Here is a 12,313-nt window from a genome sequence, read left to right on the forward strand (position 1 = left end):
ATAGCCAATAGCAGCTGGGTCAGGAATCCCAGAAATTAAATGTTATCTGAATGGAGTCAAAGTTCCAAAAGTTGTACGACTTAAAACACTTTTATCTAAGGCTGTTGGTGTGCTCTTTAGTGTTGCAGGGGGTAAGTCAAGCAGATTGAAATCTGATGTATTGAAAAATGGCATGCTTTCTTTCTTTTATCTGTTTCCTACATTTAGTGTCATTTGTTCTTTTGTCTGTGAGAGAACACCTGTCTTCCTACATCTGAGATTGAAATTGTCAATTACCTTGAAAACAAGTAGTTGGACCCCAAAGTTCTTTTATCATTTCAAAAGGCCCAGAAGAAAGCTTCCATATGGCAAAGTTTTGAATTTGAGTGACATTCTTTCCCTTAGAGGTTAAATGCATAAATCTCTGAAGTCAAGATAACTTCAGGAAATTTCAGAAGTTCTGTTAAGAATTTGAAAAATAAGGTACATAAATTCATTCCAAGGAAAGTGGTAAGTTAAACTGTTTTCATTATATTTGTATTTTTTAGGTTTTAACTTTGTTTCAATTTTGTTAACAGGGTTATTTGTTGGTAAGGAAGGTCCCATGATTCATAGCGGTGCCATTGTGGGTGCCGGGATTCCACAATTTGAAAGTATCACCTTTAGACGATGTCGCTGTAATTTTCCATATTTTCGCACTGATAGGTAAGAAATAGATGTGTGTGTGTGTGTGTGTGTGTGTGTGTGTGTGTGTGTGTGTGTGTGTGTGTGTGTGTTTGTGTGTGTGTGTGTGTGTCTGTGTCTGTGTCTGTGTGTGTGTGTGTGCTTGCGTGCATACATGCATGCATGCATGCCTGCATGTGTGCGTGTATTTGGGTGTGTCTGTGTTGTATAGAATCTACTGTAATAGTGCTGTGTGTATTTTCTTGCCTTATTGTAACTGATCAATTCATCTGACAACGTGTCAAAAAACAAAATTGAAAAAAATAAATGACATGAATGTAGAATTTTGGGTGAATATGAATATTACACATGTGGGAGTTGACCAGTATTTAGATTTATGTAATCGAGAACAAACAAAAAAAATGTCTGATGTTTGTCTGATTTCAGAGATAAAAGAGACTTCGTTTCTGGAGGAGCTGCTGCCGGAGTAGCAGGTGGGTGGGTTATCTGTGACACACACACACACACACACACACATACACACACACACACACACACACACACACACACACACACACACACACACACACACACGCAGACACACAGACATAGACAGACACACAGACAGACACAGACACAAACATACTGCCACTCGAACACACACAATTTAATTTTGATCCGTTTGATTGTAATAAGTAATATAATGTTCACCTGGCTCAGAATGTAAGGAAATCTCATTTCTCACCTGTAAACATTCACCTAGGGGTATGTAATGAAAACACATTTTGTAAATATTTATTTTCTGATAAAAATTTAATAATACGTAACTCACATAACTAGCTTGTCTAATTTTGAAGGCCTATAATCTCATTTTTTTCATTAACTTGACCCACAGCGGCGTTTGGAGCTCCCATTGGTGGTGTTCTCTTTAGCTTAGAGGAAGGTTCTTCATTTTGGAATCAAGCTTTAACGTGGAGAACAGTAAGTAATTTTTTGTGGTGTTTTTGTTCAGGTTTCGGAATTCTAGGAAGAGAATTGGAAGTAATGCACTTTGATTGGTAATGTTATTATACATAGGTTCTCATGTTTTAAATTGAAGAATCCATAAAACTAAAGGATGTACATATGTCCACCTTTGTACCAAGTTTGAATGAAATTGTCAAGTGCACATCAGAAATACACTTGCAAATTGATCAGTCAATCAATCAACCAATCAATCAATTGATTGATTGATCAATCGATCAATCGGTCGATCAATTCGATCGATCAATCAATCAGTCAGTCAATCAGTCTGTCAGTCAGTCAGTCAATCAATCAATCAATTAATCAATCAAACTACTAATAAAGACTGATTATGGATGAAATGACAGATGGAACTCATTGTAGTAGTCTCAAGTCTTTTCCTCTTGGAGACTAATTGCATACAGTCAGTTATATTTAATGTGTATACAAATCACAATGCACATTTTAAAGCAAATATCAAAACAAAATTATTATACATTAACTTTTGTGTTATTATAATGTAAATAATAAGAAGTTGAATACAAGAAAAAATTATGAAAATATTGTTCAAGTTACTGCTAAATACATTAATTGCATTGTAATGTAATGACTATTTTTCCTTTCAGTTTTTTTGTTCAATGTCGGCATCATTTACACTTAATTTATTCCTATCTGGTACTGATTACAAGAATTGGGGTGCATTAGATCAAGCTGGACTTATTGACTTTGGTGTCTTTAAAGTAAGTAATGTCTAGAACTATACATGTGGGCTCATTTTCTATGATCTCGCTCTCTCCACCGTATAGTCAAGTGAAGTTCTCTAGCACAACATTCTGTGTGTACCAATGACTGTGGTAGTCAGTGTTTTTGCTAAGTATGGTAGGTAGGTAAAGTCTCCTGGGTTCCCATGTTATTTTACTTGGGTTCCCAGGGGAAATCACTGCCATTTTTACCCCTTTCCCCATTTCTGTTACCTGGGTTTTCCAGCCTTACCAAAAACACTGGGTAGTTTAGTGCTGTTAGAGTGTTGATATATACATGATGACATCATTGCATTCTCACGTGACTAACTTTATCATTGGAGGTTGAGTTTATAACAAAGTTTAATGTTTGGTTTTACCAAGTTATCTTTCAGACTTAAGGTTGACCTTTTCTAAGATTAGAAATCACAGATGAACAAATTATAATTGTTAAAAGTGAAAAGCCAACATGAGTGGATGGTGTGTAAACCCAGAGAATTATCTTATGTATATGTATATTCTGACAAATGTCAATGACCTCTGAGGGGAACATAATAGATACAACTAATTTTCACACATTTGGATGAATGAGCAAAACCATCAAGTTTTAAGAACAAATCGAATATTAACAAGAACTATATTGCATGGTATTGTCATTTGGGGTTATTGATGACTATATTAGCTTGTATGCCTCTTACTTCTGCAGTCTGAGTTCAAACCCAGTAGTCATCTTGAAATGTAACCAGGTCTGTATATGAGAAGGGTGAGGCTCGGTTTGACCCGACTGAACAACACAGGTTTACTCTGAGTACACAAGTTACATCCTGCTTCAACAAAAGTAATGCACTAGGGTGTTGCTTAACACCCACCACTCATCAATTTCTTTGGATGAATAAAGATTATTATTTGATATCTTTTTGCAGTGTGGTAATGATGATAGTTGTAATCTATGGACCGTAGTCGATTTATTAATATTCATTGTCATAGGAGTTGGTGGAGGACTCCTTGGAGCTTTATTTAATTATCTCAATACTGCACTGACTAAACATCGATTACGATATGTCAATACCAGAAATAGAGCTGTCAGGTAAGTCTTTAGAAATAGTATAAAGTTGGTTTAGGTCAAAAAAAAAAAATATATATATCTGGTTCTGGTCAGCACGTGTGTGCCCTGAATACCCCTGCGTCGATCCTTTTTTTTCCTGATGATTTTTGCTTTCCCGTTCGAATTCCTTATTTATTCCTGATATCAGGAGAACAAGCAGCTGAAATCTACCCTACATGGCAAGACTGCTTAAATACAAAGCCTAAACTGCTTCGAAGAAAAAGGAAGTTTTTCAAGAGATAAATATCATAGGACAGAGTATGTAAAGTGTCAAAAAAATGTGTATTTACTAATTTGCAAAAAAAAAAAAAAAATTCGCGTCATCGCACCACAGTAGAAAGTTTACCCTGACCAGAACCAGATATATATTTTTTTGGGGCCTTATTAGTTAAAACTTCAAAATAACCACGTCTTGTCCATATATTAAACCATAGATAGTGGAGAAGTCCACTGTCTATGATTAAACAAACAAACAAATAAAGTGATTTATAAACTTTTTTAAAGGGCATTGTGGGTAATCTATGCCAGTGCAGGAAATTCAAATTGCGATCCATAGCATTTTCATAGAGGTTGTGCTTTCACACTATTTTTTTTTCATAATGTGTGACTTCTGTGTTTGTACAAACTGTTTTTGATTTCCTAAAGATTGTACATGTATAAAAAAAACCTTTGACATATGTGTTGTTCCAAGATTGTTTACAATTTTTGTTGCCCATATTGTTTTCAGAATACTTGAAGCTGTGTTTGTTGCTATGGTAACCACTACATTAGCTTTCGTTGCTTCCATGACTCTGGGCCAGTGCAAAGAAATGAATAGTGTGAGTATATCTAATAGTAACAATTTGATGTCTGAGAGTAGGGATAGGAGGTATAATGTACTTGCAGTGTTCACTACAGCTATACACATGTACAGAAATGAAACAGTTACAGTATAAATGATGTTGCATTGGTGTTTCACATGTCAGACATGACATTTTTCACACACACACACACACACACACACACACACACACACACACACACACACACTCAGACAACTTCAAATAAAAAAGAAACAATTACAACCCACAACACTGAAGTAAAGTATTTTCTGTATGTACCACAATCATTTATAGCATTCATATCAAGTGTAAAAGTATACTGTTTCATTTGTTAATACAACCCATAATACCAAAGTAAAGCGTTGTCTGTATGGACATGTACCACAATCATTTATAGTATCCATATCAAGTGTAAAAGTATACTGTTTCATTGACTCTACTACAGGTGAATTCCAATCTCAGTGCCAGTTATACAGAGAATACTATTAATGACACAGTTAGGGGGTACTTTTGTGACGATGGTTACTATAACGACATGGCAACCCTTTTTTTCAATTCTCAAGAAACTGCCATCAAGCAACTCTTCCATCAAGAAGGTGAGATAACGATATAAAAGAAAAAAAAATATGCGGCTAAGAAAGGACCTGATTCAAAACTAAAGATCGATACACATTTTACTTATGAGCATTATATAATGAATTTATTGGGTTCTAAATTTTAGTGCCCCCCCCCCCACCCCCCACCCAAATAAGTCAAGTAAGGGCAAGAAAATGCATAAATGCACTATTCAGTTTCTTATGTCATTGTATAGGAAATTGCCAGAGTGTATTGAAGCATGAAGGAATGCATACAGTGCCCTCTCTTAACAGAACTTAAAACTATATCTCTCATTAACTGTCAGTATTACCGTAGCTTTCAAGTTTAATTTTATTCTGTGCATACATATATAATAGAATAAAATCATATATTCTGTGCATGTAATAGAAGTAGGGAGGGCATAAAATTGCAAAAATTGAATTTTTGAATAATTGATTGAATGTGTTGATATTTGTAGGTGCCTTCAGTCTGCCGTCTCTGGGTATCTTCTTTATATTATTTTATTTCCTTGCCTGTTGGACCTACGGTATCCTAGTACCCAGTGGTTTGTTTGTGCCTTGTTTACTCTGTGGAGCTGCATATGGACGATTTATTGGTAATATACTGCAAAGGTAATTAGTTACAAATCAGTTTTTAACACCACAGCCTGCTTACACAAGCTGCTATAAGTTAGAATTTATCACATGAGCCTCTTTGAATAGATATTACTCTGGTAATTGAGCCTTTGGTTCACTAAGATAGGTACAAACTAAAACTATTGTCACAACATGGTGGTACAACCTGTGATAAGCTATTGAATGTATGTTGGTTTAATTATAGTCTCAGTAGGGCAGTGTCTCTGAAAGCTAGTTCCATAAACTTGCAGTGTACTGATTCGAGACTTCCAATGTTTACACTATCTTGATCACAGGATGGTTAGAGTTGCACAACAGAGGAACTGATATCACTCTCTTAAATCTATCTCATCGGACAACAATAGTGTTAGTTTGTGTCTATCTTTGTAAACCAAAGCCTTGATTACCAGAGTCGTAATTGCAAGGTTACTATTACTCATACTGGCTCCCTGTGGTGTAGTGGTCAGAGCACAGGATTAGCAGTCAGGAGGTCATGGGTTCGAATCTCACTAGAGATTACCAATTTTCTGTAACATACCAAAACCCAGGGTGACTGTATAACAGACTCGACGATGAGTAGGCTGTATCACTATCACTCGGCCATGTCTCATTCACAAGATGATTGGGAATTTGGGGGACTCCTGGAGTAATGACTCGAGCAGACAATGATTGGGAAGGAGCCCACAGGTGCTATGTTGCTGGGGGTGACTCTAGGATAGCTTGTTGACTGATGGGGTAAGCCTTGACAGTGTAGGCTATACAGTATACTGCATTGGACTGTAATTACTTGACACAATTTGTGGCTAACACTTGCAGTCAGACTCAATTTTTTCCTTCAATTTTGTTTTTCAGTTACCTTGCCTATGATCACATTTATTCTGGTTCATTTGCTTTGATTGGGGCTGCAGCATTCCTTGGTGGAGTAGTACGAATGACAATTAGTCTAACGGTCATTATGATTGAATCTACCAATGAAATCAGTTATGGCTTTCCCCTCATGGTCACTTTAATGGTATGTATTATGATATTATTACCTTTTGAGTGTCAGACTTCAACTGTTTGTAAACTGAATGTCCCCCTTCCCCTTTAAAGGCAAAGAAAGGATTTCTTTGTTTCTTGTGTGCTAGTGCACATTGCCTGTAGGGCAAATTATATTGAAATATGAAGGAATGCACAGACTGCCCTCTCTTGACAGAACCTGTAACTTGTTCTTATTAAATTTAAAGGACATCATGAGATGCAAATAATTGTTTTTAATATTCATGGTATGCCTGCCTATTGCATGTAGGTACAAAGTTGTTTTTCCTGATGGAATACCTGTACAGAAAATTGCCAGACATATATTAAAGCATGAAGGAATGCACACAGTGCCCTCTGTTGATAAACCTAACATTAATTCATAAAAATCGAAAGGGCATATTCAAATAATTGCATTCAAAATTCATGACATGTAAAATGGAACAACCAGCAAAAGTACAAAGTTATTTATCTTGATGGAATACATGTGGTATTTTATCAATAACAGGTGGCCAAGTGGACTGGTGACCTCTTCAATGAAGGCATATATGATATTCACATAGAAGTTAAAGGTGTACCGTTGCTAGGATGGGAAGCACCACAAGGTATGGAAAGGTAAGTGTGTTACAATTTATATATCTGTTGGTAAAGAAGAGGCAAAGAACTGACTGTTTGAAATATACCTTTTGACATTTTTAAAGTTTACAGTGTAACTCAACTTCACATAGTGCTATATTTCTTCTTCTGAACTGATAGCCAAACAAAACATGTTATGTTGTCTAGCTTGTTCCCATCATCCCTGATTTAAAAATTGTATAACATAATCTGACAAGTATATGTTATGAAACAGTGGTGGTTGAGATCATGTAGTTGCTCCTGCATCTATTCATTGAAGCAAGTCGAATCTGTAGCAACCAGTCAGTGATACGGTACCTCAATCCTTACCTAATTTTGTGTTCAACAATAAACAGTATCGACACTCATGTTTACTCAAAACCCACATGTGCACACACCGTCCACACATCTCTGTTCACATGTGAGTCGATCAGCACATTTGGCGAGCAACTCCGCTGTGAGACCTCCTCGAATCCACACTCTCATACCACTGAGTTTATACTTGCACAACTTGTTAGTTTGTTTGGCTTCAGTAGTGTATGTACTATAGCAGCAGAATAAGGCTGAAACATTCATCACAAATATACATTGGAGAAAAATATTTATGCCGTGAGTTTGGAACAGTGATGTATATGATTCCAGCACTTTTGGATGATGTATATGAAAACAGCACTTTTGGATGGATGATAACAGTTACACTATATATGTTTTTAGAACTTTCGTTTTTATCTTGTCTTCTCTGTAGTCTCCGTGCCCATGAGGTGATGGATCCTAATTTGGTGTACGTCTACCCACATACCAGAGTTCAGTCTATAGTCAGCATCCTAAGAACTACAAGACATAATGCATATCCAGTGGTTACAGAAACAGTCGACAAATCACAGGAAAGATCAGTCAGGTCAAATACATTAGCCAGTCAAAATATACAGTACAGGGTAAGTCATTGGACAGTTATATTATCTGTCAACCAATCACAGGAAATGTCAGTGAGGTCAAACACACTAGCCAGTCAAAATGTACAAATGTACAGTACAGGGTAAGTCATTGGACAGTTACATTATCTGTTGACCAGTCACAGGAAAGATCACATTAGATAGTCAAAATATACAGAACAGGGTAAGTCATTGGACAGTCACATTATATGTTGACCAATCACAGGAATGATCACATTAGCTAATCAAAATATGCAGTACAGAGTAAGTCATTGGACAGTTTCATTATCTGTTGACCAATCACAAATTTGAGCAGAATGATACAGTTTCTAAATTTGGTCTTAAAAGGTCTTTATTTTGATTTTATAGAAAGAGAACACACTTACCAGGGCAAGAGAAGTGAGAAGACGTACATTGTCACAAAGTTCAATGGAGTTAAGAAGAACAAGTAGTGTAGGTTCAAGGTCAGGTCAGAAAAGACGTGAAGGAGATGATGAAGATATCAACAATTTGCTACTAGAGGGGTAGGTATTGGTGTAGTTATATATATAAACTGAGGTGGGATGGAAGATAGCAAATTGTTCCTAGAGGGTTGTGGTATTGGGGTAGAGTTATAAAGTGAGGTTGAATGAAAGATAGCATTCTACTACTAGAGGGGTAGGTATTGGGGTGGGATTATAAACTGAGGTCAGATGGAAGACAGTAAATTGTTCCTAGAGGGTTGTATTGGGATAGGGTTATAATAAAAGTGAGGTTGGATGGAAGATAGACGCTCTTGCAGCTGTAGGGGAACATATGAAAGCCATTGAACATGCCATAGCAAAGAAGCAATCAAAGGTCCTGGGCAGAGAAGAAAAGTACAGGCCTAGGAAAATACAGAAATCTATTGAATTAGTAAACACCAGCCACCCCTCAACAGTGACTGTGGATGCCATCTCCCACTTATTTACAATAGTCTACTGTCACATGGTTCCGATGGGAGGTCACCTGACCAAATGGTATAACATCATTACGCTGATGACGTTTGAGTGATTCGGATGAAGGTTAAGTAGTCTCTTCAAAAACTAGATCTCAATAAGGTAACTTCACTACTGCTATAAAAAGTCCTCTTTGAATATGTAATTTCAAATTCCTGAAATGTTCTGACACAGGATTTATTGTGATTTTGACTTTTAGTCGTTCGGAACCGTATAAATCTTATTATCCAGAAGAAAACCGAACCTTAGAAGAAGAGTACAAACCATTAACATTCCACGGATTGATCTTAAGATCACAACTTGTAACTATGTTAAAGAACGGTGTATGCTATCCAGAAGGCACAATGGTATGTAGCTGTTTCTGTTGACTTATAACTTTAGAAAATTAATCCTGCTCATTTCATGTTTGTGTTCACTGGCTCTGTTGTGTACAACCACTCGCAAAACACTAAGAAATTGCACATGCTACACTTTATGATAGCAAAATTGCAATTTACTGCAACATTTTGTTTCAATGAAATTATGCGATGAGCAATGCATATTCATGACTATTTGCCTGAAGAAAATTAGTACTTAGGAATCATGAATATTCAGTGTTCATCTAATACATATCCATTTCTGCTAAGACCCATGATGCGACAGTGTTCCCTGAAAGAACAATAGACATTAAAAATGAGTTACAATTTGGTGTTTCTTGGTAATTGAGTGAAATTGATATGATCTGAAATCATAAAATGACTCGCCAGAATCAAAATTTATTTGATGGAGTGGCATTCCCCTTTAATGCACTTATGCTGGCATTTGGATATCATGTAGTTATGTTTGATATAACCTCTTTAGAAATCACATCAAGATGGTATAACAAAGAGTGTGTCATTATAATAAACCATTGCCTTATTTTATTATCTGTGCATTTACTTACTTTCAGAGTTCCAATCAGCCTGAAGCATCATACACTGATATGACAGAGGATTACCCTAGATATCCAGATATCTATGATTTAGATTTAACACAACTTAATCCAAGAATGATAATGGTATGTCTACACTTTTAAAGGCATAGCTGATCACCCATGTGGTTGTCCATAGCACCTCTACATCCTGAACTAATCTTGAGTAATTAAGAGTAATGAATAGTAACGACTTTTCCTTATGGGTAATGAACAAACCCCAGTCCAATCAGGTTTTGTCCAAAATTGTATATACCATGTATAAATATCAACTTTCTGTAACAACACTCACATTCCCAAGACATTCAGATGTCCACATGTTCCAAATTTATTACCAAAACCACCAGCTCCTCATTGTTGTCATGGATTTTCATAGAGGAATTGCTATGTTGTTCACCGTAGGCTTTGAAGTTTGACAATAACCCTCAGGAAGTTAGGGGACCTTTTATACCCCTGTCTCACTTTCAAACTGTAATCATTTTAATCTGAATTGGCTAGATCTGAATATTTTTCAGAACAATTTTTATTTCATTGTAAAAAATTATGTAATTATGTTATGCTGCGTGCTTAAAATATGATTAATCATCACTAAGTAGATATGAAAAGGATTTGAAAAATATTATTTGTTTTAAAGACTGTGATGTTTATTTATTATCTTGTTTCCATGACTACAGGATGTAACTGCATATATGAATCCCTGCCCCTATGTTGTATCTCCTGAGACACCGGTAACTCATGTCTATAATTTATTCCGCACAATGGGTCTTCGACATCTGACGGTGGTAAACAGTGTTGGTGAGGTAAGACAGTTGTATGAGTTCTCAAACAGCCAACATTCTTTTGAGTAGTTTTCATTTTGACTTTTTACCTCTAAGAACTGAGAAATTGTCATCAAACAGGAACCATTGCACATTAACAATTATTGCATATGTACCGGATATTACTTGCACCAATGCCTAATGCATAGTAGTGGTATTAGCACTGCAGTGCAATACTGAAAACATTAATGCATACATGTATGCAAATGATATGCAAATGAGTACCTTGCACATGAATAAGCATGTTATTGCACAGTATGATTTTTGCAGAAATATGCTGTTTTTGGATAAACATATGTAATAATAACAGTACCACATGACACACACAAGTGTAAGTGCGGGTACGCTGAGGTATTTGCATGAGTGCTTGCAATATATATTTTCTGCTGCACTTTCACTCGCTATGCTTGTAAAAGTATGACCACAGACAACATCGCAAGCACTCGTGCAAATACCCAGAGTACACCACACTCGCACGTTCGCATCTTGGGGTTCTGTCATGTTATTATTCAAAATGATTGTACATCTCAAATTTAGTATTAAACTCCTGTTGATAATTTGTACATACAGCAAATGTCAACTTCTTCAGTGCTACTCTGCCAGCTTTGTATGCGGACATGGAGATTATTCCTAAAAATTTCATCAAAATTGTCACTTTGTAATGTGAATGTCGAGGATAATTGAATTATAAGTTGGTTTGTCTCAAAAGTTATGGACAAAGAATTTTTGCCGATTAATTTTGGTGGGAAAGTAATGCAAATTTTAATATAAATTCATAAATTAGTGTTATTTCTATAATTCAAGTCTATTAAATAAAGTTGATTTGTGCCAAATATTTATGAAAAAACAAGATTTTTGACAAATTATTTAGGTGGGAATTGACTTGCTGGTAGTATTAAAGAGGTTATTTAAACTTCATCCAAATTTCATGTATTATTGTAAACATTTGTCATATTATTTTTTTTAAACATTTATGTCTCAGTCTGTGTTTGTCTGTCACTGTCCGTGTCTGTCTATCTGTCTCTTTCTCTTTCTCACTGTCTCATCCTCTCACCCTCTCACTCTCTCTGCACTTTCTTTCCAGATATTGGGTATTGTAACAAGACATAATCTTACCAATGAGACTTTAAAGGAGAAATTGAGGTTCCATCGCCATGCCAACAGCTGAATATAACAGAGAAGTAATCAGTCATTTTTCCATGTCATGCCATTCACACAAGTTACAGTTTGTAGTATTTGTTCTTAAGTGGTGCAAGACTACTCAGAACACACTTCACACTTTATCAGATGTCTTCAAGACCCTATGGTAATGGAGCAGTTTAATAAGCAGATTTCAGTTACCTTGCAAAGATTTTGTGGACTGACTGAGGTGATCGCATTGACGAGTTGGTTCATGGAATATAAGATGAGCGTAAAAACTGGGATGTTGGGGCATTCTGTAGTTATATCTTACAGAACAGTCACATACCCAGGAAAACAGTATT

The 12,313-nt window shown here is 36.0% G+C and overlaps 1 protein-coding gene across 1 annotated transcript in view; it reads left to right on the forward strand.

Annotated features, from left to right (window-relative positions):
* The window catches only part of LOC144451780 (H(+)/Cl(-) exchange transporter 6-like), an 18,845-nt gene extending 6,836 nt beyond the window's left edge, over window positions 1-12,009 (forward strand). The window contains exons 6-22 of the mRNA XM_078142683.1: window positions 5-131; window positions 558-684; window positions 1,090-1,136; window positions 1,538-1,623; window positions 2,271-2,384; window positions 3,308-3,471; window positions 4,217-4,336; window positions 4,773-4,906; window positions 5,365-5,518; window positions 6,374-6,533; window positions 7,047-7,153; window positions 7,899-8,088; window positions 8,455-8,609; window positions 9,262-9,409; window positions 9,991-10,098; window positions 10,686-10,811; window positions 11,914-12,009. Of these exons, the coding sequence (XP_077998809.1) occupies window positions 5-131; window positions 558-684; window positions 1,090-1,136; window positions 1,538-1,623; window positions 2,271-2,384; window positions 3,308-3,471; window positions 4,217-4,336; window positions 4,773-4,906; window positions 5,365-5,518; window positions 6,374-6,533; window positions 7,047-7,153; window positions 7,899-8,088; window positions 8,455-8,609; window positions 9,262-9,409; window positions 9,991-10,098; window positions 10,686-10,811; window positions 11,914-11,997 (2,151 nt within the window). The 3' untranslated portion in view covers window positions 11,998-12,009. The remainder of the gene's footprint in view (window positions 1-4; window positions 132-557; window positions 685-1,089; window positions 1,137-1,537; window positions 1,624-2,270; window positions 2,385-3,307; window positions 3,472-4,216; window positions 4,337-4,772; window positions 4,907-5,364; window positions 5,519-6,373; window positions 6,534-7,046; window positions 7,154-7,898; window positions 8,089-8,454; window positions 8,610-9,261; window positions 9,410-9,990; window positions 10,099-10,685; window positions 10,812-11,913) is intronic.
* The last annotated feature ends 304 nt before the right edge of the window (window positions 12,010-12,313 follow it).

The sequence above is a fragment of the Glandiceps talaboti genome, chromosome 21 (assembly GCF_964340395.1).
Source record: "Glandiceps talaboti chromosome 21, keGlaTala1.1, whole genome shotgun sequence".
In the NCBI taxonomy this organism is placed as follows: domain Eukaryota; kingdom Metazoa; phylum Hemichordata; class Enteropneusta; family Spengelidae; genus Glandiceps; species Glandiceps talaboti.